We start from the raw sequence: 25,937 nt of genomic DNA, 5'->3' as shown, positions 1-25,937 counted from the left end.
CAATAGTTTGGGTTGTGAATTTGATGACGCAACAGAAATCCTTTTCACAACCAAAAAAAACAAGACAAGACAAAATCTTAGTGTAGCACGAAGAAGAAGACCCACGACAGGAGAAAAAAAAAAAGAAAAATACTAGAAACTACAGTATTGCACCAAAGTACTGTATCGAAACAATACAGAGAAACAAAAGAAAAGGAAAAGAAAAAAAAAAATTTTCTTCTTCTTCTTCTTCAGGTTCATCTTTTCCAAACCAAAAAAAAAAAGTTGAGAAAAATTTCAACGTTTCATTTCAAGGGACCAAGTTTTCTGAAGTCAAAAGGAACTATCTTAGTGAAAGAAAGACAGGTTTAAGAGAGAGAAAAAAATGTCAAATCGAAAACTACAAAAGTATGTTTCACAAAATTTTAACCATGGGGTGGGAGAGAGAGAGAGAGAGAGAGAGTATATTGTATTTATGGATTAATGGGAAATTGGGTCAAGTCATTGGTTACCCGAATTCGTGGGTTTTATTCCAAAGAATATAGATCATCCTCTCCAGAATGGTATAGTCAGTGATTAGAAATACTAACAAATTGAGTGGAGAGGGAGGTGAGGTGAAATCCTTCCTCCTCGTACTACTTTTTTTTTTGTAAAGAGAAATTGACATTATTTTCAAAAAGATACAAGAAGGTCTACAAGACTTTAACTATCATTATGAAAGATATGAAAGTGTACAAAACACTGAAGATGATTCAGATAATCAAAGAGAGAAGGAGAAATTGGCTAGTGATTTAAAAAAGGAAATCAAGAAGTTGCAAAAATTTCGAGAACAAATCAAGCACTGGCTACAAAATGATACTGTGAATACGCTAGGTCCAGTGGGAATATCATATAGTGGGAAATTGACTGAAAACAAGAGTTTAATTGAAGAAGCCATGGAAATTTACAAATCTGTGGAGAAACAAAGTAAATTGAAAACGTTTTCTAATCAATCTATCATGATGACTTTTATGGATAAGAACCATGGGGATGATGACGATGATGACGATGACAGTAGCGATGATTTCCTTAGTGGGAGTGAAGAAGAAGAAGAAGATTACAGTGATTTGCCTGAGGATGCCGTAGAGTCGATCCATTTCCTTAAAGATTCGATACTACAGCTTTCAGAGCAAACTGCGAAATTAGATCATGAATATGAGAAATTGGCAGCAAAGAAAATTAGAAAGAATAATTTGGCAACCATTGAAGCCAAGAAGGAAAAGATTCAACTGACGATAGCGAACAACAAGTTCCATCAAAAGAAAATCAAGAAGTTACTCAAGCAATTGAAAAATGGTATGGTTACTGAATTTAACTTGATATGGATGTTGAAAACAGATTTGGAAAAGTATATGAGTTCAAATGGAGACTATGCTTTCACCAAGGAAACTGAACTTTATGATGATATCTTCACTCAAATTGCAGCCGTTGATGAAGATTATTCTGAGATTCATGATGATAGTCAACTAATGGAAGAAGCACCAGAACAGCTACCACCACAGCAACAAAAACCATCAACTAATGGAAGTGCCCTAACTTCCTCTTCTTCTCAAACAACGCCGTCGCCCAGAATCGCTAAAGCGAATGGACACGTTAAAGAATCGTCAGGGGAACCAACTTCCAGATCCCATCAACTTTCGTCGGTTAGTACAGATACATCGCACCATTCATCAGTACAGCAAAACAGCCATAACCAACAACATGAACTGGATATACACCATAGTTCTGCTCAATTACTTCCAAAGAAGAGCCCCGAAATTACTTCACCAGGTTTTGTGAGGACTTTGAAGCCAGCTTCTACGCCGTCGAAACCTGTGGGTAGTCTCAAATGGTCTGCGGCTGCTGCGGCTGCCATTCCTGAAGTTCATGAAAGGGCTAAATCAGTAGAACCAGAATCAAATGGTTTGCATCAAGTCAAATCTAATTCAGTGGAAGCACAACTTGTTAAAGATGAGTCTAAGCAACAAAACCAAAAATCTCCATTTGTTACACCAGCCCCATTGCAAGTTGGAAACATCAATACTGAACAATTTAAGGATGTGATTAAGAACTCCAGCTTATCCAAGACTGAATCAGGGTTATTCCTGGATATGAATTTAGTTAGAGTTCCTCCTGGTATCCAAGATCTTGTTATTTCATTTGCGTCTAAAAGATATAATGATGAATTTAAAGTGTTGGTTGATTCTAATGATTTTAATCAATTCAACTTACCATTAAATAAACCATATTTGCCAGAAATTGTCCAACCAAATTATTATTCTCAATTCACCAATTTCAGCTTTAAACATCCTGGTCAATTAACCAAATTTCAAAGTTATTGGAATCAAGTTAGAGCAAGTTTTGGATTTGAAAAATTGGTTAATGAAATAAAGACATTAACTGCTCAAAATTTGCCTGAAAATGTTCCAACTATTACTGAATTGACTTTTGTACTTTTCTATGGATTCTATTATGGTGTTACACCAGCAGAAAATTTGATTGCTGAATCATACTTGTTTGAACTTGGTTGGAAACCATATAAAACTCAGTTAGAAGGAAATCATAATAACAATTTGATCAACTCTCCATTATCAGCCACTCCTAATGGTGTTGAGAGTAAAAACAAATCCAGTTATTATTACTATTGGTTTAAACGTGTAAAATTGATTTCTAGAGGTGAAGAAGTTGGACAAACATCAAATATTGAATTTGGAGATTATCAAGTATTTGATTTGACTTTTTGGGAAATTTTTGTTAAATATGGGTTTAAGTTTGATTACAGTTTGTGTCAATTAGAACCATCAAAATCATTATTCTAAAAACCTATTTAATTACGTATGTTTATGATATCGTAATTAGGCTGCATTCATATTGAAAGGGTTTTTTTTTATTTTTTATTTTTGTTGTCGTATTTTCTTTTGACAAGGTTAGAAGTCATCAGATCTTAAAATAGATTGTGATGACGATAAAATATATTCCGGTTGTGTTGTTTGTAATGTTGAAATGTTGTTATCAGTTTCAGAGAGAATTGATTTATCAGAAGATTCTATACTGGAACTTGAAGATAACATTAATGTAGATTCGTCATTTGCTTCCTCTTTAAATCTGAATGTTGTACCATCATTTGCAACCAAAGTTGGCATATGTTTATAACTTGCTGGATTTGGAATATCTGAAACCTCAACAAATGTGTCAATATCATCAAACACCAAATGAAACTCTTTCAATTTAGTCTGTTTGATTTTCTTATCCTCAACTATCTGTTTCAACGTATAATCTTGTTGATAGTCAATCATGAAGTAATTGGCTGTCCCCCCGCAAAATGTAAAAAATTAACCGCAAAGAAAAAGTTGTCTAACCAGAAAAAAAAAAAAAATAAAAAATCAACGGCAAGACAACAACAAAAAAAAAGAATCGAGCCTGAGAACTTTCTCCAACTTTATTCTCCTTAATCCACAGCATTCCAGTCTATAGTCCATGGAGTTCTATTCATCTTTAGATGCATCTCAACTAGATGCTGAGACCCCTACGTTATTTGAATTGATTTCAGCTCATCAGTTAGAAGGTTTATTATCCCCATCATTAAGATATATCTTAGTTCACTACGCGAGCAAATATCCTCGGTACTTGTTAAAAATCAATAATCGATTTGATGAATTGAATTTATTATTACGAAGTTTTATTGAATGGTATTTTTTAACTTATTGGCAAGGTTCATTTACCGAGAACTTTTATGGTATGAAAAGAGTCAGTCAGACTCCATTATCTCAAGGTGATTTTAATAGTAGTAAATTGACACAATTGGTGCCTTCTTTAATTGAAGAAAGACGAAAATTGTCTATTATACAAAAATTGGTATCATTATTTGAAATAACAGGACTGGCTTATATTTCTGAAAAATTGAATTATTGCTATGAAGTATGGTATACTAAATATGTGACTAATCAATTGAACACAGATGAATCATTGTCAAAGAAAGAAAACATAAAAATAAAGATTAAAAGAAAATTTGTTGAGTTATATCCATACATTCAAAGTGTTTATCGTACTGCGAATTTCATAACGACGTTGTTATATTTGGGTGGGTATTCCAAATCACCAACTTTATTAACATATTTATTCCGTATGAATTATTCTCGATTGAACCAATATGATTATTCAAAGAATGAACCAACTCCAGAACTTGATGACGACAACAAAAAGAAAGCTCATAGAAACCGTCCTCCATCACCACTTGAAATGGCATTGAAATTTTTAACTACTAATATCACGAGTCCTACATTAAAAACTATTAAATTTATATTGGGTACATTTTTCCCGGTAGCTATTTTTTCATTAAAGTTTCTTGAATGGTGGAATAATTCTGATTTTTCATCTAAACTTTCTAAAAATCAAGGAAATGTATTGGATTTCACTTTACCTCCTCCATCTACTTTAACATCAGCACTTCGATCATCAAGAATTGAAGAAAAGAAAAAGAAATCCCGAAGTTATAAATCTGGTAAAGTGTGTCCTTTATGTAAGAAAGAAATTACTAATCCAGCAATTATTGAAACTGGTTATGTGTTTGATTATACTTGTATCTATAATTATTTGGAAAAGTCTCATGTAATCGTGTCTAAGAAATCACAATTAAAAGATATTGATGATGAAGATGAAAAGATATATTCCGACGATGAAGACAATGAAGATGAAAAACAAAACAAAGATGTTGCTGCAAATGATAACGAAGAAGAAAAAGTGACAATTGATATTAATAAAGGTGGTAGATGTCCTATAACTGGGCGTAAATTATTGGGCTGTAAATGGAACCCGATTAAAGAAGAATGGGAAATCGAAGGAATTAGAAGACTTATATTCTGAGTAGTTGCATTTCAACATATATCACAATCACATAGTTTTGTTAATTCACATTATTTATACTTGCACATCTACCCTAAGTTGATGTTTACAGTAGTTAAAAAGTAGGCAGCTCTTTTCACACTGTTATTATTGCGACGCTACCACGTGGCTGCTCTCCACCATACAAATTGACTATTTCCATACATCAAATTAAACTTAGAATTTAATGCTAATCAATAAAACTTTATTAACAATCAATTTACTCTCTTAGTATTGTTCATGACATCGTAAATGAACATCCAATGCCACACTTTTTCAATCTGTTGATTCCCTCCTCGCTCCTCCCCAGCCCCCCCCCCCCCCACGCGGTTGAAGATCATTTTCATGTCTTGAAAAAAATAAAAAAAAAAAAATTCTTCCATGTGAGTCAACACACCCACCTTAGATGATCTTCATCAATCACTAATGTCTTCACATACAAGAACTCTTGAAGCGATTAAATTTGATAGAGAAAATATCAAATTAGATATTCTTAATCAATTACTTTTACCTTATTCAACCACATATATTTCAATATCAACAATTGAAGATGCATTTCAAGCTATTAAATTAATGCAAGTTAGAGGAGCTCCTGCTATTGCTATAGTTGGAGCATTTTCTATAGTTGTTGATATTTTCAATTATTTAAAATTGGAGAATAATACTAGTAAGAAAGTTAAAGAATTGATTGAATCTTTAGATTATTTAATTACTTCTAGACCAACTGCTGTTAATCTTGCTAATGCTTTAAATGATATTAAAGAAATATTAAAAAATTATAATGAATCAGATATTATTAATAAAGAAATTTATGAAAAAATTTATAATTATTCAATTAAATTATATGATGAAGATTTATCAAATAATAAAAAAATTGGAGAAAATGGTTTGAATTATATTATCAATACTTTGAAAAATCAAAAATTTAAAGGTCCATTTTCAATCATGACTATTTGTAATACTGGATCATTAGCTACTTCAGGTCATGGTACAGCATTAGGTATAATTAGATCAACTTATGAATCATTAAAAAAAGATAATTCAAATGAAGATTTTTATTTAGATCATATTTATCCATGTGAAACAAGACCTTATAATCAAGGTGCAAAATTAACTAGTTATGAATTAGATTATGAAAAAATTCCATTTACTTTAATTTGTGATAATATGGTATCTTCATTAATTAATACATTAGGTAATGATAAAAAAATTAAAAATGATCAACAAATTGCTCCTGTTAAATTCATTATTGTTGGTGCTGATAGAGTTGTTAAAAATGGTGATACTGCTAATAAAATTGGTACTTTTCAATTATCAACCATTGCTAATTATTTTAATACTAATAAATTTGATGAAAATAAACAAATTAAATTTATTGTTGCTGCTCCAAAAACTACTATTGATTTAAATACTGAAACTGGTGATGATATTATTATTGAAGAAAGACCAGCTAATGAATTGACTACTTTAGTTGGTCCACAATTGAATCAACAAGGTGAAGTTGGTGAGAAAGTAACGGTTGGTGTTGCTACTCCAGGAATCTCTGTTTGGAATCCTGCTTTTGATGTTACTCCTCATGAATTGATTGATAGTATTGTAACTGAAGATCCAAATGTATTTGTCAAAGATGCAAATGGAAATTTCACATTAACTAAATAGACTAAAGAGATTATTCATATATATTTATAACTATTCCTTTTTCAGCTTATTCACCATTGGATTCTTCCTCTTCTTTGACAACTACTTCTTCTACTGGTTCATTATTATCCTCAGTTTTGGTGCTATCAGAGGTTTCTTTTTCATTAGAAGTTTCGTCATCATTACTAACTTCATGTTTACTACCATTTTCAGGAACAGTTTTAACGTCTATGGGTTCATTGTCTTCCTTTACCACGGTATTCACATCTTGTTCGTTAGGAGATATATTTTCTTTCTCTTTTCCTTCAGACTCCTCTTCTTTCTTGTTAGATATATTATTTGACTCTTCAGAATTGTCCGATTCTTTCAACTCAGCTTCAACCGATTCATGAACCTTGTTCGTTTCTTCTTCATTGACTTGATTACTTGCTGTTTTTTCTTCATTTTCAGTCTCATTACGAGCATCCTTTGATGAATTCTCTTCTTCGATCTTCTTTTGTTTCTCCTCCTCTTCAAGTTTCTGTTGTCTTTCCTTTTCTTCCTCTTCTTCAAGTCTTCTTTGTTCTTCGAGTTTTCTCTGCTTTTCTTCTTCTAACTTCTTTTCTTCTTCTAGCTTCATTTGCTTCTCCTTTTCTTCTTCTAGCTTCATTTGCTTCTCCTTTTCTTCCTCTTCTTCCTTAAGCTTTCTCTGGTTTTCCTCCTCTTCCAACTTTCTCTGTTTTTCCTCCTCTTCCAACTTTCTCTGTTTTTCTTCCTCTTCTTTGATCTTCCTCTGCTTCTCTTGTTCTTCTTCTAATTTTCTCTGCTTCTCTTGTTCTTCTTGGATCTTCTTCTGTATCTCTCTTTCGGCTTCCTCTTTAGTCTTTCTGTCACTTTCAATCTTAGCTAAAATACTCTCAGCTTTTTCCAAAGACAAGTAAGTTTTCAAAATTCTTGATACTTTATTCAAATCTTGATCTTTAATAATTGTACTTATCTTAGTCTCTAAATCATTTTGATGTTGTTGAAACATTGTGAGTAATTCTTCTGGAATTCTGAATATGTCAAAAGCATGCAAAAATTCAAATAAAAACTCAACCAAGTTTAAACAAATACATAAATTCTTCAAACTGATATGTTTTAACCCTGCTGTATTAATAGCATTTGTACCCAAAACTGCTTGATAACACCTACTATTCAAAATCTTAAAATAGTTTGTGTAATTTGTAAGAATATCACGATTTGTAAATGTCTTCAGGATGAGGGTATAACTAAACACATTCTCAAACACTGTAAGAACCAAACTTGGGACAATGTATTCATTAGCATCAATAATAATTTTAGAACTCTTGATTTCATCATCAATCGGAGCTGGTGATTCTTTAATGGTACCATCGTCATAAAAATCAGAATATTTCAACCACCAAGCTTCGGCTCCAAGAAGCATATTCAAAGTGCTTTGGGCTGGAAGTACATTTTCAGCAACATTCCATCTTTCTTTAGCTACGCCTAACTCCATATCTCTAATTGAAGCTTCTTGCGCTTTTTGAATAAAGAAGTTTACATGACTGGTATACCATTCATTTAATGCATTTCCGTTACCACTATCAGGATATATCATTTCACATTCATTCAAGTATGCTGAAGTAATGGAATACAATCTAATGTAAGATGGAGCATCAATCGTCGCAGTTTCAATATATCTCACATTCATGACCTTCATCAATCTAATTTGTGTCAACTCGACACCTTTTCTTATAGCTCGACTAATATCCAATGACATGATGTCAATTTCTGCTGTTTCTGGAATACTGGTTAATGCAAGATCTAATAACAACTTCTGATGTACAGTCAATCTTCTTAAACATTCTGACAATTGAGCATAAGTTTTGGAAATCATTCTTTCAAAATCTGGTGCACTTAAAGTCTTAATGCTATTACTAAGAACATTTGCTGGGGTTGGGGAATCGGTTCTTGGAATAGGAGATGCTCTAGACGAACTATTGGACATATCTGTCAGTCTCAGTACTGGTAAGTTCAGTTTAATAATCTCTTTAATTTGAGTAATGAATTGACTCTGGTACGCATTATAAGCTTGTACTAAAGACCCTGCTTTAGCCAAGTCTTTGACAAACCCGCGTAATGAATCCTTTGTAGCGTCGGAGATATTGATATAAGTTGTATTTGTTGGATTTGAGGTATACTTCCTTGTGATATCTCTTTTGGTATATAATCTGTTGAGTGTTTCTCTTGTTGAAACACTATTATAGTGGCCTTTCAAGTCTTCAATCAATAAGTTGACAAAACTATCGATATATCCCTTGGCACATTCACGTTTAAGATTAAGTAGATCATTCTGTAAATGTACTAATGCAGGTAAATTTGACAAGTCGACTGTTTTTAGCTTTGGATAAATAGCTTTGATATCTTCATCTACAATCTCCTTTCGATTTACTCCATGTAATAAATTCTCGATTGCCACTATTTCTATTAAACATTTGGAATAATTCCCATGTGTAAACGATTTGTTTGCCAATTGGAAAAATGATGTAATGTATTGGATCTGTAACAATGATTGTTCGAAAGTTTCTATATTTTGTCTTTCAATCATTTTATTAATTATCTCGACCCCTTTTTGAGACTGGTTGGTTTCCAATTGGTTTATTTTATCCATAAGAAGTTGATAATTATCAACACACTGGGAGGACTTTTTTTGAATATTTTCAAGATCTCCAATGGTATTGAAAAATGAATCAGAGGACTTGGCAATTTCATCAACTAAATTAACTTCAACAATGTCCAAATAATTTGACAACTTTTCTTGTAGATCAGTGTTATTAATAACATTCAGACTATCGTCATTTTCATCTAGTGATATTTTGGATCCTTCCAAAACTTGTTTGAATATTCTTGGATCATCTAATCTGAAATTGGGATCTCGAAATACTTTGGGAACTTCATCAATCAGAGTAATTAATGTTTCTGTTATATCATCAAGAGATGAAGACACCGAAATACTTGATTTTCTATTATTGTTATTACCACTTTGAGATAATTTCTGTAATACATCTTCTGTTAATAAATTATAACTAGATTCAAACTTTTTATAATCATTTAATGAATTTTTGACATATTTTTCGTCTAAAGTTTTACTTGAAACCTTTTGTTTTAATTTAACCAATTGAATCTGAGGGATTTCTTTAGTAGTAGGAATATTAATATTATTAACAGTGGTTGAACCACCATTCAAAGTTACTGAGGTTTTTGGAGCTCGATGTTTTCTTGCACGAGAAATATCCGACCCGATCGTTAATGCATAAATTGAATTAGGACCCAAAGGAGAATAAATATCATCTCTTGAATCATCAGGGTTTATATTATTGAAATAAGTGCTTGACAGAATGAAACTTTCATTATCTATACTTGTTCTGGAAAAAGATACAGTGGACCCTGTTCTTCTATGCTGTACACGGAGATTATTATTGTGTGAAACTGATATGTTGTTGTTACCTGTAGATACTACTGAATTGGATGAAATTTCAGATGGTGCTGCCAAATCATCATTTAAATTTATACTACTAGAATCAATTGATTTCCTATAAGGTAGATTCAATGAATCATCTGTCATGGTTCGTGTGTAGATTGATGATTGTGTTGTGATATTATGATAATCTGTTTTGCTCAGATCACAACAATTTTTCTTTTCGTTCAACTGCGTCGCCCTTTTCGCTCTGTCTGGTCTTTTGGGTTGTTGTTTCTTGCTGTAAAAGAGAAAAGACAAAAGAGAAAAAATGTGCGTGTGTGTAGTGTAAGAAGTACCAAAAAAAACAAATACAAAAAACTAACAACATTGATTCCACTTTGATGGTTGTAAAAATTTACTCCATTCAAATTAGCAACAATTTTTTGGACAATTTTCACTTGTTGAAGAAATTAATTGTTGGATTATATGAATAACAATCGATAGTCTTTCATTGCAGTTTTGACCAAGATTATTATCACTTCTGGAATTGATTTCCGTGTTTGTCATCCATCATGTATACATGTACAGTAATTTTTACCTATTTCCACAATTTTCTATGGCCCCATGACGATTGCGACATTACCTTTATTTAAAGACATGAAGAATTTCCCACCACTTTTTTTTCTTCTTCCTCTCTCTCTCTCTCTCTTTCTTCATTATTTTCAAATTCCGAAAACTAATTACTAATACTATTTATCCACATCCAAAATGTCTACTGAAAACAAACAAGAATCCAAACCAAAGCCATGTTGCGTTTGTATTGATGAAAGAAAGAAAAGAGATGAATGTACTTTATTGAAAGGTATTGAAAGTGATGACTGTAAACCAATCATTGAACAATATAAAGCTTGTATGAACAGTTATGGTTTCACTCCAAACCCAGTTAACAACTAGAGAAGGTATTTCTAAAATTTATTACATTCCTGTATTATCTATTCAATTATTAGTCAACTTTTTCCACCTTGTACATAGACTTGTTAAAAAATGAAAAAGAACTTTGAATTTATGTTTTTATTATTGACTTTAGTATTACTATTTACACTTCATTGTAGGAGCCATAGTTTTTATGATTTCCATCTCGAGTAATCAAAGTATCTTCTCTATCAGTTTCACCATCAAAGGCATATTTCGAACCACACTCGATTTCATGTCTTGCTTGATCGATTTCACGTTGTTGAACACTTTCTGTATCTTCATCGAAATTCGGATATTCAAGTACCATTCGCTTATTCACATTGATCCATAATTGGTTTCGAATAAAATTATCAATAAGTATCAACTGCAAACAATTCATAATTATAGGAACAATAAACATAACAATAAATATCTCAAATTCATCAGGATACTCATTTAACCACACCAACAAAATATGTGAAGTAATCCACAACAATTGTTTCTCAAAACATTCAACTAATCCATACAAAAGGACCTTAGTAATCATCAACGAAGTAAAATACACACCAAGTTGTTTAAGAAATGCTCTAAATGAAGGTTTATTTGGATTTGGGCCATATTCTCCACTTTCAATTTGCGTTAAATGAAAGTATTCTTTACATATTCGATTCATGGCTTTGAAAACAAGATACAAGACATATACCCCAATAGTACAATCAAATACAATATTTAAAAAGTACCAATCACATGGATCTTGTGTATCATCACCATCATCATAGTTATCACCACCATTGCCATTGTCATTATTTCTAGTAGAAATACCATTGTTGAGATATTCTGGAGCTGTTTTCACCACAGATAAGATAACATTGAATATGTGTACACCAAATGCACCGATTAATTGTTTGGAAACATCAAAAGCCCATACTGGCCATGTACGTCGTACAGGATATTCATAGGATCTTTTAATTAATAAAGAAGAAAGACATAATAATCCAAGAAATGCCTGAGTAACTAATGAAAATGTTCCTATCAATTCACACTTCCCATCATTCTCATTGTCACTATTGTTGTTCTTGTTATTGTTTGGTGGTAATAAAGCAGTCAAGAATAGTAGTGGAATCGATAGTATATCTTTACAACCCATGGTTTATTAATGAGATAATGATAATGGTTAAAGAAAAGAAAAAAAACAGTGTGGCTGATAATATGAGGAGTAACTGAGATTAAGATTAGATTTTGGTTGCTACTTTTCTTTTTTTTCTTTCTTTCTTTCTTTCTGCTTTGGTTTTATTTTCTGGTTGAGTTGTGATGCGTGCCTAACTTTTTCTTTTTTTTTTGGCTGTTGCTGGTGGGGAGGAGAGAGGAGGGAAATTTCTCACCACAGCGCCATACACACCAAAACTTTTGGTGTCACATAGACTTCCCTCTCGCCACCAGCAACAGCCAAAAATAAAAAACTGCTCAGTCAGACAAAGGAAATCGTTACAAGTTTCACACCAGACTTGTGAATCTTCAAAACCTGTTAAATAACCACTAGAACAGCTCTAATCTCTACAATACATGTTAAAGTTATACTAATTTTTTTTGTTCTTTTATTTATTTGATTTGTATATATATTTGTATATATTATTATTATTATTATTATTATTACTCTTAATATTATAAGTATTAAACTCGTCATTTAAAACCAAAAATCACCCAAAAAAATGCTTTGCTAATCCCTTAGCTTGACCCATCAAATTTTTATGTTCATTATCATCTTGTTGTTGTTGAGCAGTATTAGAACCAATAGTTGGACTTGGACTATGAATACCATTCTTTCCAGCCACTTGACTTAATGTATTATAGCTTTGGCCACGATTATTAACACTACCGCCAATCATCATACCTTCATCTTCTGAATCTTCTGAATCATCATCAAATAAAAATCCGCCACGACGTGGTTCCAGCAGCTGTTGTTGTTGTGGTTGTTGTTGTTGTTCTTGAAGTTGCTGGTGTGACTGCAGCACTTGTGATTCTTGTTTTGATGGTGATCCACTGCCTCTAAATGCATTTTCAGATGTTGTGTGTGGTGGCAATGGAGATGATTTCTTCGTGGTGTTAGATAAGGAACGGCTCAATGTGTTATCTGGAGAAGGAGTGTATTCCCTTTGTGGAAGCATGCCAAAACTATTTGATTTATTCTCATTATTATCATCCACACCAAGACCTCCCAAAAACAGTTTTGACAATTCTCTGTCTGCGTTGGTTAATCCACCAGCACCAAAAAACAGTTGGGAAAGTGAATTTGAACTTGTAGGTTGCTTAGAAATTGAAGTGGATGAATATCGTGGATTGATACTGCTTATGTGATCATTCACCGGTTCCGCATCATGATTCTCTGGGAAATGTTGTGGAGTTGGTTCTTGGTGTGTCTCTGGTTTTGAGCTAGTTAAAGAAGCATTGAAAACCAGTTCTGCCAATGCTTGACTTGATCTTCTAGTACCAATCGATAATCCCGGAACTTCATCTTCACTTTCTGAATCATCTTCCGAATCACTCATTTGGAATGGAGACGGTTTTACAGATGCTTGTGAGGGTGGGGTATCACTTATGATAGGAAAAGTTGGGGAATAAGCAGTGATATTTTTCCCAGGGAGAACTGCTTGTGCTATTGGTGAAGAAGGCAGACTGTAGGAAATAGGTAAATTGTTGATTCTGCTAGACGTGTCAATAACTGGTACAGTTTCGTTATTTTCAATAAATTCGTAATCAAAGTTGGATCCCATGTCAAGATTCTCTGGAACATCAATAACATCGGGGCTTTCATAGGATCCGTATAATGCCTGGTGAGGATTGGATGTATACACCGTGTTGTAGTCATAATAATAGTCATAACCTCTACTGATTTCATTATTCACATTATGAGAAAGACTTGAAGTATATGGGTTTTCTTCGTCACTCGATTCATCAGAACCATAGTTGATTGAAGTTGAAGGTAACAATTGAATGGTCTTATAAGCCTTACTACTGGTGGTAGATAAAGCCTCGGAATCAACAGAAATTTCAGTTTGTTGACTCTCTGAACGTATTGGAACAATTGAATTTTCATTGCTAGTAACAGACGAATGTTGACCAGAAATCGTTGGCGCATTAGAGTTTGAACGAACTTTAATGAAAAACCCGCCATCATCTTCATCTTCGTCATCTTCATCATCTTCATCGTCGGTATCTTCGTCATCATCGTCAATTGATTCATCATCGCCTTCATAAATCTGACTTTGAGCAAGTTGGTTTCCTGAACTTTCGTCTTCGTCATAATAGTCATAATTATCATCATAATCTTCGTCTGAATCGTATTCATCATCTTCATTCTCATCATCGGAATATTCTTCAATAGCAATACATTGCATAACTTCATCATTGAAATGAATATGTCTTTCACTCTTTGACATTTGAGAACTGGAAGAAGGCTGACTTTCTTCTTCTTGTTCTTTTGAAATTTGTTCAGATGAAGGAACCACAACAGCTTGTTCGGCATCTTGTTTCAAAGTTGAAGTAGATGATGAATTTGAGTTTTTCAACAAATTTTGTAATCTGGCAACACTGCTATTGTTGGTGTTGGAGATATTCTTATACTGACTGTTCAATTTGTGCAGAAGTGCCTCTGGATCAAAATATTCATCAGCATGTTTCGATTGTTGTTCTCTTCTCATTTCTTCTTCCTGCTTCAACTTCTGTTCACGTTTCTTTTGATGAAGTTGTGTGGCCAATTGTAATTTCAATAGGTTCGAATGACTAATCATCAGTTGTTCTACTGTTCTTCTCTTCAATATAGGCTTTGGTGCGTCTGCTGGGGTGCATTTTTTAGCAATGGAAATATCACCCGCCACTGAACTTGTTGCAGTTGTTTCCACTGAATCAGATTCATGATTTTCGTTATTGATATGGTCATCATCCTTCAATATAGGACCATATAGCCATGTGACATCACTATCTTTAGACCAATTAACCACTTCAGGACTAATAGTCTTTAAATTTGATCTTCTTTGTGCCCAAGTTCTCCAAGAAGCATTTTCCAATCTGGCCGCATTGGCAACATCTTTTCTTTTTGAAATGACATATCGCCATGACTTCCAAATATCGGAAACGTCCCATTGATGTGATAAATAGTCCACATGGCGGGAAGGTTCAACTGTTAAATCAGTATCGTCGTGAGGAATTAATTCAGGAGATTGTAAATCCAATGCTGGACTCGGTGTAGGTGATGCAACAGGTGATGGTGAAGGTGACTCCGAAGTAGATTGGTTTGATTGTATATTATTTTCCAAATAGTTTACTTCTGCAGCGTTACTGTCGGCACCTTGTTCTAGATGCTGAGTGGTTGCATCTTCGGATAATGATGAACTTAAAGATGTAGAAGAACTTGAACTTGAAGATGAAATAGCTGAATTTGTTGGATTTAATGATGCATTTTCTTGTTGTTGTTGAGATAATTTTTCAGGAATAAATTCGTCTAATAAACCCATGGATCTTGTTCTCTTTAACTTGAATGTTGTGTTTTCAAAATGATCATCATCTTGAGCTTCAACATGCTGAGAAGTTGTAGCACCACCAGAAAACACTTCACCTGACAAAGACATTATGAATGGTATATCTTAAAAAAAAACTGTCTAACAAATAATAATAAAAAAAAAAAAAAAAAAAGATAAGTTGTAGTGAACAAATGTGTATTAACAGGTGGTATTTCAAAAATAAATGTTTAACAAGGAATGGGGGAGGAGGAGGAGAGAGAAAATATTATATGATAATTGGGGGAAAAATCAATGATATTGTAAATGATAATAATTATAATAATAATATAGTTGAATATATGATATTTGTAAGTGTGTATATATATAAGATGTGCTTGATAGTTATTCACTAGATGGTTGATACAGAAATGAATACTATGGTTGGTAAATAAATTTGGGTTTGAATGGACTTTTCTGTTTTGTTAAAAAAAAAAAAAAAAAAGAAAGACGAATGATTGTTGTAAATTTTGTTCAGCATTCAAACTATGAGAGACAAACAGACAAACAACAAAGTATGCGGAAAAAAAAGAAAAATTAGTTTCGGGAAACAAAACAAATTCTTGTTACAAATTACACGCACCCACTGACACTCACACACTCACTCACACTCACTCATTTGCAGACACACACACTCACACTTACATATGTATAGTCAGCCGACAGTCATGTGTTTTAAAAGAAAAAGAGGCAAAAACAAAACTATAAATAGTTAACCACATTAACTGCAATAGTAAGATAGTCATATAAATATTACAATATCCGAGAGAAAATACACATATGAAATGACTTGTACCACAACGTTGCAATACTAACAATTGTGTATTTTATTTTTTCTTTTTCTTTGGCCCATTTGCCTGATTTTGCCTCATAGTTGTTGTTTGCCAACTAACTCAATCTTGTGCATAATCCAATTACTCCGATGCATGGCCTGAATTTCAACAGTGTACCTTGTAAGATGTACTTGGTGGAGAGCATGTACATAACTAGAATAACTTACGATAATAATTATTAGTTAGGGCTTTATACTGTACTTGACTTGTCTGGGGAAATTTTTATTATATGGCTGGTAGTCAATTATTAAAAACAAAGGACGTGTAACCGAGTCAGAAAACCAACCACACTCACACCCACACAGCAACCAGTAATAAAAATTAAAATTGACACTCCCACGCAATCAATCAAATGGAGGAACAATAAAGAGAATTCAAAGTTACAATTCTCGGAAAAATAAGGAATACAATGATCACAAAAACTAAGGAACCAAAAAAAGAAAACAAAAAAAATAGAATATCCACCATCAAACTAATTTCATAGTATTGGTTATACACAAAAGAAACTAATATTTCATCCATTCACAATCTGATCTGAGTTATTTTATTTTGCCGACGTTGTTGTTCGATATTGTGTGGGGGAGCCTGCGTATATGTATTTTTTTTGTTCAGGGTTAGAAAAAGGTTTGAGAGTACGACAATAAGTTGCTTGTTTCTCTGATTTATCTTAAGATTATACTCTCAAACATCAACTGATGTTTCATTATGGATTGAAAAAACGTGGGGTATGAAAAATGAACGAAAAACAAAAAAAAAAAAAAAAATAGGGGATATGTGTTACACAATAGAACTCTAAATTCGAATCCTTCAACAAATTGAACAAAGAAGTGGCATCGGTGTAGATGAGCAAGGTAGAGGGTGGTTTGTAGAGGAAATAAATGTAAAATTGTTGTTGAAAGAATGTGTGTGTGTGTGTGTGTACACGAAAAGGAATGGATTATCCAAGGAAAACTTGTTTTTTTTTAAAGATTTTCATGAGCTGGCGATGACGTAAGTGTTTGTCATTAATTGATTATTACAATATTAGTCTTTTTTTTTACTACAATAAACTGTCAAATAACAATTGAAAATACACAACTGAATAAGATTCAAATAATTGTGACCCTTAGGTTGTTAAGTCAACTAATAATTCATTAAGATGACTATATGCTATTCTACACATCCATATTATTCTTCTTTTAACCGTTTTCACATAACTTAAACATAGTTCCCGCAAATCGGAAAAATTATCCTGTACTGACAAAAACAAAAGAAAGCAATCAAACGAGAATGCATGACTCGCTGGGCCGATTTTTTTTTTTTTCCTGGGGAAACCTTGTACGATCTGCTTGCTATTAAGCCCTTTCGAGTGGGAAAAAAATAAATGCAGCTTCTGTGGCTCGAACACAGTACCTCCAGATTACTAAAGAATCTTCAGTCTGACGCTCTCCCAGATGAGCTAAAGCTGCTAATTCGTGAAAGTTGGTAGCGTCCAGAATAGGCCGGTCAGGCCTATTAAAGTACGAAATATCCAATTTAAGACAAACTTAGAGACCGGAATAATGATAAGATTGGGTTATTTATTTTGTCTAGATTTGTATAAATTTTGCAGATAAAAAAATAGTGAAAATCCTTGTATTGTTGTGCAAGGGAAACACCCTACATGCTAGAAAGAAATTCTAAGAATCTGTAAATAAAAGTAAGAAAAAAAAAATCAAAACTCCATAAGACTTCATAAGACTCCAACAAAAGAATGAAGCTCCTATATCATTACTAAGATTTCGGAGAAACTAGCTAAATGCAATATATCAGACCTTTACAGGACTATAATTGGTAGGGTCTTTTTTTTTGTTGTTTATCCGTGGTAAGGGTTGTACACAAAACGTTGGCATCGCATGTAAAAAAAAATTTTTTTTTTTGACCCTCATCTTGTGCAATCTGACGCTACCTGACCTAATTAAAAATCTACACACACAAAAAAAATTTGATATCATCTCGATGAGTTACAGAAAATGAATATCCATATAATCAGGAAAGGAAAAAAAAGAAACCCTACCTGGGACTCGAACCCAGAATCCTTTGATTAGAAGTCAAAAGCGATAACCAATTTCGCCAGCAAGGCAATCTTACAACTGAACCAGAAGATCTGATTCGTTGGAAACACCATTTGATATTGTTGATTTTCATATGTATAATTACAGTAAATGACTTTACGTATACTAGAATTATTTTTAAATCTACATTCCTATACACCAGTTATCATTGTATTCTTGTGTAGTTGTATCTGACGCTTCGTACAAATTCCATGTAATTCCAGAACTGGACCCTTCATACAACATCCACCAAGTTTTACTGGTAGTTCCAGCGATTGACATACGATCCTTCTTGTATGAAACATACCCGGATAAGACTTCATTAATCATAGTGGTCTCTGTCAAAAATATGCCAACATCACCATGTCCAACTATTGGTATCATTACAAATACTGGATCTTCTCCTTTAACCACATCAACAATGTGATAGCCTAGATCCTCTAACTCTTCTGATACTTTCATATCTATTAGATTAGAAATATCATTAGCCTTAGTTAAGTTATAATCTTCCCAAGCTATATCAAACGAATCAGTTCTTTTATAAGTGACTAAGTTATTCAAGTTGTGGAAAACTTGTCTTACACAAGATACCGATAAACTTATAGAAGTTGCTCTTCCAAGTAAATAAACACTACTCAAAATAACAAACTGCTTATCTTTGATCCATTTTAAACTTGTTAATTTATTAGGCACGACATTTGAACAACCATGTTGCAAAAATATTTTTGCTCCTGAACCAATCTTCCATAATAAATAACTAGCACCAATTTTGACAGGTGAAAAATGAATATGTGATTCATTTTCAACATTTATTTGTTTAATTAAATCATTACTTATTTGATTTAATGAAGGACATTGAGTTTGTATAGTTAGTTGGAAATGTAATAATAAACACATCACCTGAGAAATTCCATAAAATTGAAAAACTTTCATACTAATAGATCCAAATATAATTAAAAAGAATATTATGCAATTGAGAACAAATGATTGAAAATGCCCTTATGACAGGGTAAATTTAATTCATTGAAAGTATGCAATTGAAGTTGAAACTTTGCTGTATATATAGAAGGGAGGAAAAAAAAAATTGTGAAAAGTTGGAACATTTAAATTTAATTTCGTCGAGGGACTGGCGTATAATGAGATCGGGTCGTGTGATAGCTACAAGATCTCAGTTGCTATGCTGAATATTCCAAACACATAAATGTATAATGCACCAGTTGACGAGTATTAATTTTCATGGGTACGACAAGGAGCAATTGATGAGCCACCGTGTAGGGTGTACACATGATGATAAATCGAATTACTTTGCGGTCTCTTTGGTTTTGGAAAATATTGCAACAGTAATTATTTACAAAATACAACCTGAATGGAAGTAATTCATATTTAAAATAATAAATACTGTTAGTAGACTTATTGGACAAAAGTGTGAAATTATTAAAGCCCAGAAAGTCAAGCTTAAAATCTATAGGAAAAAAATTTTGACTGAATTTATTGCAAAAAATTTTCAAAACTCAAACACTAAATCACAGTATATATGATTAAAATATTTCATGACCATAGACTCAAGCATTATAAATAGTGATATTATAGCGCATTTGGACTATTATTAAAATCAGTATAGTTGGTCATAAGCCCAGTTAATAATAATAAGCTATTGTTGCATAGTAATGGCTATTCTTCATCGATTTATTTCACCTTTACTTCTAATAGAAATCTCCTTCTTTAAAACAACCCCTCAATAACTGACAAACTTAGCCAACTCAACTGTTGGATTGGCTTCTTAAGTTGACAATGGCTGCCAAAAGAAAAAAGCAGCCATTTTGGCAGAATTGAACATATTGCACGATTTCTTAAAGTTTTTATTTTTTTTTTATTTTTTTTTTGTGCGTTGAAAAGAAATTCCTTAATTTGGTAAACAGAATGTGGGATCAGCAATATCAGAATAAATTGTTGAAGAATTTATCACATTCATTGATTTTATCAGCATAAAAAAACCTTCAATTATCCTTGAGTTGTTTTTTTTTAAACTGGAATCAAAATCTACTTGTTATTATTCGAACAATAGATATTTACATATTAGAAATTATATCATTAACATGTCAGATACAAGTTCACCAGATACTTCCACAGTTCAAGAGCAAAACAACACTACAGAATTAACACCTGCTAAACAAGGTAGAAAAAAGACTAAGTCATCAGTATTATCTGATGAACAAAAAAAAGTATGTATCTACATGAAACTATTACAATTTGTACTAAATGAAACAAAAAGTTTTTTTTTATATACTAACTTAATTCTATTAGGCACATCATATTGCATCAGAACAAAAACGAAGAGAAAATATACGTTCTGAATTTGATAAAATTGTTTCATTAACACCGAATTTATCAGAACTGGAAAATCGATCAGAATTAAATATATTAACTAAGAGTGCAGATTATATTGATCAATTAAGAGAAGAAAATGCAAAATTAGTAGAATTAGCACGTATGAAAGGTCTAAATATTCCTGAAGAATATATTTATACTGGTCCTAAAAATGATGGAAGTGATATTGCAAAATAATTCCCGGGGTATATATATATATATATATATATAGAAAAACACTGTTTGATTTATATGTTGTAATGTATTAATTTAGAAGCAAAATAAAAAATAAACAAAAAACTACTTAGATTCAGTTTTTAAGATTATTGCATATTTGTACTGTTTACCCTTGAAATTGTAAACCGTATTAACTGGTAAGTAATCAGATTTGATATTTATGAAATTTGATGGATTACAGATTAATTGACGGTAACTTTTAAATGATTCTATCAGCTTGACTAATTCTTGATTTGATGTGAATAATGTCACTACATTCAAGGAGCCTTTTCCAATTTTGCAAACATAAGACTCTTCAAATTCATCAAACAGTTGAGTTTGAGATTCAGAGTGACTTTCTTCATCACTATCACTATCATCATCATACATGTCAACAATATCTTCATAACTTAAACCACCCCATTCAACTCTTGCACCTCTAGGCAAACCAGATACTGTTACAATTACTAAATTATTCTTATTTATCAAATCTTCCCAACATGAACTAACTATTGGGACATATGAATCATCAGTTATGAAACAAACAATCAGAGCAAATTCTTTAACATTAACCAAATTTTTCACTCTCACTAAATGTTGTAATGCTAATGCAGAATCTTTAGCAACTGTCATATTTGACAATTCCATATTTGCTGGAATCAAATGTATTTGTCCTGATAATGTAGCAGTCTTGTATGAATCTTGAATACTGATTATACTTTGAGAATAAGGGCCAATGTTTTGTGGTCCCCAATATGATCTGGATCTAATATGAATACCTGATTTTGGTTGAATATTCTTAAGAACAATACATGATAATTGAATTGATTTGATATTGTTCTTGGTTTCAATACATATTCTAGAAGGCGGAAGATAAATATCTTGGAAATATTTACCATAAACTTTATTTATATCAACAAAGGATTTCATATCTGATAATAATAATGTGATATGTTGGATATCATTAAACGTAAGTTTGTACTGACTGAGTATATCATTGATTTGAGCAAAAATATCAATTGTCTGCTCTTCAAGGGTTGATTTAGATGATGTGACATTGGAAATGTATATAGTTGTTGGTGTAGATACTACATTAACATCAGGAGTAACCAATTTCTGATCAGTAATATCCAACCCCGTTAGGGAAACATCAGGTTCAGGGCAATTTTCTGCCATATCTTCAAAATCATCCTCCAACAATGGTAAACTTTCAAGAGACTCAAATTGGGATTCTTCCTTATCAACAATTTCCACTTTAATTTTCAAATAGAATACATCACTTGAATGTTCTACAACTTCTTGATTAACAATTTCTAATTTTTTAGACTTAAAAAATGGACAATCCAATACAATTGTTTCAAATTCACCACCTTCTCCACAAATATGGACTTCATACATTTGATTTAATTTCACTAAAGTAGGAAATAATTCTGATATACTTTTACCTAAATGTTGTGCAGTTAATCCAATTGCCGCAACTTTAATAATTCTAGCATCTAAATCCGCTTGACACATTTCTTGCATTAAATCGTATTGATTTCTTTGCCATAAATATGTCAATGATGTAAGATTCAATCTATCACATACATTTTCTACTCTTGTTCGTTGATAATGAGATAATATGGCTCCACAACTAACACCTTCTACATCAGGATGAGATTTTTGAATTGTTGATAAAAGTTGAAATAAATCTTCAATCTCATCATTTTTAGTAATCAGATATTCTAAATTTTGATTTGCTGATTTACCTTTGATAGGTTGTCGATATAAAGGAACATCTAAACATTGACTATAATATTCAATTACATCATGTCCAACTGTTTGGAACATAAATGAATCAATTTCATCCGATTCTTCAGGATATAAATTCCCTAATGCTACTAGTTCATGACCTTGTGATAAACAATGATAGATATTGAAAAATGAATCTTTCCCTCCTGATATCAATCCAATGAACTTCATAATGATTAGGTATTATTGAATACTAGGCACAAAAGTCGTGTAGATTGGTTATAGATTTTTGATAAAGTCTTTGCGATGCCCAAGTACAAAAAAATGCACTATCCTGTATATAGTACTTTTTTTTTTCAAAATTCAAATCGTTTTGTCATTTGGTACACGCACCTTTTTTTTTTTTTCTAATTTCAAGATTTTTTCTCATTCTGTGAGGTTGTAAGAATTTCTCACTTTATAAAGAAAGAAAAATTTTCTATAATTTTCAGTTTTACTTATTCTTCTTCTTTTCGTTAAGCAACAGATTCATCAGACACAATGCCACGTATGTTCATATTAACAATACTAACAACAAAGACACAATCATGAATATTACTATCATAACTTTCAAACGATTTCAGAACTTTCGAGTGCTTCCTGGTCGTTGAGGTTCGGGTCCTCCAATATTGATTCTTTTAGAAATTTAAATAAATTATTTATACAAATTTCAAAAGGAATGCAATTACAATGAACAAGATACTTTCTTTCTTGATTAGTAACTGAACTCCCGACACTTCAGTTACAAAAAAGAAGTCATTATTGATTCTATCGATAATGTATCTTTCTTAACGTTTTACTAGAGTGAAACTATGTTTGACTGAAATAAAACAAATTTAGAAGATACTGCTATTGATTATCATGGTGATCTACAGAAAAGTAAACCTTGTGTTCATTTGTAATATTGCTAACTTTTGATTATTTGTAAAATTTCTAATATCTTTATTTGAGTTGACCGTTTAGTTTTATTTCTGAAACTTTTGTTTAATATTTTCATTGAATAATTAAATTCTAACATTTTTTTTCTTTCTTACAGGTGCCCCAAGAACTTACTCCAAGACTTACTCTGTCCCAAAGAGACCATACGAATCCGCTCGTTTGGATGCTGAATTGAAATTGGCCGGTGAATACGGTTTGAAAAACAAGAAAGAAATCTACAGAATTGGTTTCCAATTGTCTAAAATCAGAAGAGCTGCTCGTGATTTGTTGACCAGAGATGAAAAAGACCCAAAGAGATTATTCGAAGGTAATGCTTTGATTAGAAGATTGGTCAGAATTGGTGTCTTGTCTGAAGACAAAATGAAATTGGATTATGTCTTGGCTTTGAAACCAGAAGATTTCTTGGAAAGAAGATTACAAACCCAAGTTTTCAAATTAGGTTTGGCTAGATCTATCCACCACGCTAGAGTCTTGATTACCCAAAGACACATTGCTGTTGGTAAACAAATTGTCAACATTCCATCTTTCACTGTCAGATTGGACTCTCAAAAACACATTGACTTTGCTCACAACTCCCCATACGGTGGTGGTAGAGCTGGTAGAGTTAAGAGAAAGAACCAAGGTAAAGGTGAATCCGGTGAAGATGCTGAAGAAGAAGAATAAATGCGTTAGCTCATGTTCAACTTCACACTTCTAAAAACTAAACAAAACAACTACTTGTAATTTATATACTTCTTACATATCAATTATAATAAATTGGTTTAATACTTTCCAATAACGAGACTAAACTTGTAGATACTTTGTTCTTATCTGATGTTTGATAATAGTATGTTGATACCAGGCACTTACAGAGATTATTTGAACTTTTCTTTTTCAATTTGCAGCAAAATTAAAATTAGGGTTATAGCCCTAACACAGCGTATGCAGTACTGTATACATTTTTTCGGTAACTTATACACGCATAACTGTAACTAATTTTCTCATTTTTTTTCTTTTCTTTGTTTGGCTCATTTTTTGTATGGGAAATGACAGTGCGAGTAGTTTGTGCGAAGCTCAGTTTAGTCTCACTGTGTGTAGTACCAAATTTCGCATTACTCTTTGGTTCGCACGCAGTTAAACAAAATTAAATTTTTTCAAATTTTCTGTTTTCACTTAGAATAACTTTTGTTTCAATCAACAATAGACATTAAAAATGGGTAAATCGTATGTGAGATACTATTGATGTTAATGAATGAATGATATGTGATAATTATAAGTTATTGGATAAGAACAATTTACAAGAGAGTTTAATCAATATTTAACGGTTTTGTCATAAATGCATCATGTTCATCAGATAGAGGAAGGAAAAAAAATTTTTCAACCAATATGGAGAAACACCAATGGATTTGAAAAATGTACAAGAATTAGAATAGCAGAGTGAAATAACCATAGTTATAATTTGTTATATTTATCACATTGAGTTTTCATTTTTTAATTTTACCTACGTGAATTGGAATTTGTAATACTAACATTTTACTTTTTTTTATTATAGTCGTGGTTACAGATCTGGTACTCGTTACGCTTTCCAACGTGACTTCAAAAAGCATGGAACTATTGCTTTATCTACCTACTTGAAGACTTACAGAGTTGGTGATATTGTTGATATCAAAGCCAATGGTTCTATCCAAAAGGGTATGCCACACAAATACTACCACGGTAAGACTGGTATTGTTTACAACGTTACCAAATCCTCCGTTGGTGTTATCATTAACAAAGTTGTCGGTAACAGATACATTGAAAAGAGAGTTAACTTGAGAGTTGAACACGTCAAACACTCTGCTTGTCGTCAAGAATTCTTGAACAGAGTTAAATCTAACGCTGCTGCTAAGAGAGAAGCTAAAGCTAAAGGTGAAACCGTTTACTTGAAGAGACAAGCTGCTAAACCAAGAGGTTCTAGAGTTGTTGGTACTGAAGGTAACGTTCCACAAACCTTGGCTCCAGTTCCATACGAAACTTTCATTTAATCTAATCTACACCCAAAACTTCAGTTACATCCCCTGTTTATTAGTGTTTATATTTTTACGTATAAATTAATTCACACACAATCAAAAAATTTGAAATAATCAAACGATTACTGTGATCTAATGATTACTGAATCGACGACGTAGAACTATGCTTCCTCTTTCATATCCATGATGGCTGTGTATAGTCAATACAGGCGGGATTAATTATTGTTCATTATGAGTTGTTCTTTTGCGTTTGAAACTTTGTTAAACAATAAGAACAACACCTAAAA

At 32.2% G+C, this 25,937-nt stretch overlaps 11 protein-coding genes and 2 non-coding genes across 13 annotated transcripts; 5 read left to right on the top strand and 8 right to left on the bottom strand. All coding sequences in view use genetic code 12, as the record gives it.

Moving 5' to 3' along the window:
- Nucleotides 1-914: 914 nt before the first annotated feature.
- NOT3 (CCR4-NOT core subunit) lies at nucleotides 915-2,816 on the top strand (the record flags this gene model as incomplete). The annotated part of the gene is made up of 1 exon (XM_002546946.1): nucleotides 915-2,816. The coding sequence occupies one exon, from the start codon at nucleotides 915-917 to the stop codon at nucleotides 2,814-2,816; it is 1,902 nt and encodes a 633-aa protein (XP_002546992.1).
- A 108-nt stretch (nucleotides 2,817-2,924) lies between these two features.
- CTRG_01297 (uncharacterized protein) lies at nucleotides 2,925-3,293 on the bottom strand (the record flags this gene model as incomplete). Its single annotated transcript, XM_002546945.1, has 1 exon — nucleotides 2,925-3,293. The coding sequence occupies one exon, from the start codon at nucleotides 3,291-3,293 to the stop codon at nucleotides 2,925-2,927; it is 369 nt and encodes a 122-aa protein (XP_002546991.1).
- Nucleotides 3,294-3,474: 181 nt separating this feature from the next.
- PEX12 (ubiquitin-protein ligase peroxin 12) lies at nucleotides 3,475-4,860 on the top strand (the record flags this gene model as incomplete). The annotated part of the gene is made up of 1 exon (XM_002546944.1): nucleotides 3,475-4,860. The coding sequence occupies one exon, from the start codon at nucleotides 3,475-3,477 to the stop codon at nucleotides 4,858-4,860; it is 1,386 nt and encodes a 461-aa protein (XP_002546990.1).
- Nucleotides 4,861-5,304: 444 nt separating this feature from the next.
- Nucleotides 5,305-6,537, top strand: CTRG_01295 (S-methyl-5-thioribose-1-phosphate isomerase; the record flags this gene model as incomplete). The annotated part of the gene is made up of 1 exon (XM_002546943.1): nucleotides 5,305-6,537. The coding sequence occupies one exon, from the start codon at nucleotides 5,305-5,307 to the stop codon at nucleotides 6,535-6,537; it is 1,233 nt and encodes a 410-aa protein (XP_002546989.1).
- Nucleotides 6,538-6,583: 46 nt separating this feature from the next.
- CTRG_01294 (uncharacterized protein) lies at nucleotides 6,584-10,123 on the bottom strand (the record flags this gene model as incomplete). Its single annotated transcript, XM_002546942.1, has 1 exon — nucleotides 6,584-10,123. One exon carries the CDS (start codon nucleotides 10,121-10,123, stop codon nucleotides 6,584-6,586), a length of 3,540 nt encoding a protein of 1,179 aa, XP_002546988.1.
- Nucleotides 10,124-10,726: 603 nt separating this feature from the next.
- Nucleotides 10,727-10,912, top strand: COX17 (copper metallochaperone; the record flags this gene model as incomplete). The annotated part of the gene is made up of 1 exon (XM_002546941.1): nucleotides 10,727-10,912. One exon carries the CDS (start codon nucleotides 10,727-10,729, stop codon nucleotides 10,910-10,912), a length of 186 nt encoding a protein of 61 aa, XP_002546987.1.
- A 142-nt stretch (nucleotides 10,913-11,054) lies between these two features.
- CTRG_01292 (uncharacterized protein) lies at nucleotides 11,055-12,059 on the bottom strand (the record flags this gene model as incomplete). Its single annotated transcript, XM_002546940.1, has 1 exon — nucleotides 11,055-12,059. The coding sequence occupies one exon, from the start codon at nucleotides 12,057-12,059 to the stop codon at nucleotides 11,055-11,057; it is 1,005 nt and encodes a 334-aa protein (XP_002546986.1).
- A 550-nt stretch (nucleotides 12,060-12,609) lies between these two features.
- REG1 (protein phosphatase regulator) lies at nucleotides 12,610-15,537 on the bottom strand (the record flags this gene model as incomplete). Its single annotated transcript, XM_002546939.1, has 1 exon — nucleotides 12,610-15,537. The coding sequence occupies one exon, from the start codon at nucleotides 15,535-15,537 to the stop codon at nucleotides 12,610-12,612; it is 2,928 nt and encodes a 975-aa protein (XP_002546985.1).
- A 2,125-nt stretch (nucleotides 15,538-17,662) lies between these two features.
- On the bottom strand, nucleotides 17,663-17,746 carry CTRG_06265. The gene has a single exon. It is a non-coding gene; the product is annotated as a tRNA-Phe (tRNA).
- A 579-nt stretch (nucleotides 17,747-18,325) lies between these two features.
- Nucleotides 18,326-18,399, bottom strand: CTRG_06264. The gene has a single exon. It is a non-coding gene; the product is annotated as a tRNA-Arg (tRNA).
- A 115-nt stretch (nucleotides 18,400-18,514) lies between these two features.
- CTRG_01290 (uncharacterized protein) lies at nucleotides 18,515-19,303 on the bottom strand (the record flags this gene model as incomplete). The annotated part of the gene is made up of 1 exon (XM_002546938.1): nucleotides 18,515-19,303. The coding sequence occupies one exon, from the start codon at nucleotides 19,301-19,303 to the stop codon at nucleotides 18,515-18,517; it is 789 nt and encodes a 262-aa protein (XP_002546984.1).
- Nucleotides 19,304-21,037: 1,734 nt separating this feature from the next.
- On the bottom strand, nucleotides 21,038-22,915 carry CTRG_01289 (diphthine--ammonia ligase; the record flags this gene model as incomplete). Its single annotated transcript, XM_002546937.1, has 1 exon — nucleotides 21,038-22,915. One exon carries the CDS (start codon nucleotides 22,913-22,915, stop codon nucleotides 21,038-21,040), a length of 1,878 nt encoding a protein of 625 aa, XP_002546983.1.
- Nucleotides 22,916-24,854: 1,939 nt separating this feature from the next.
- Nucleotides 24,855-25,665, top strand: RPL21A (60S ribosomal protein eL21; the record flags this gene model as incomplete). The annotated part of the gene is made up of 2 exons (XM_002546936.1): nucleotides 24,855-24,865; nucleotides 25,194-25,665. The coding sequence occupies 2 exons, from the start codon at nucleotides 24,855-24,857 to the stop codon at nucleotides 25,663-25,665; spliced, it is 483 nt and encodes a 160-aa protein (XP_002546982.1).
- Between the last annotated feature and the right edge of the window lie 272 nt (nucleotides 25,666-25,937).

Source organism: Candida tropicalis (assembly GCF_000006335.3).
Source record: "Candida tropicalis MYA-3404 genomic scaffold supercont3.2, whole genome shotgun sequence".
Classification (NCBI taxonomy): Eukaryota; Fungi; Ascomycota; class Pichiomycetes; order Serinales; family Debaryomycetaceae; genus Candida; species Candida tropicalis.
The sequence above is the reverse complement of the archived record's forward strand: the minus strand, read 5'-3'. Positions and strand labels throughout refer to the sequence as shown.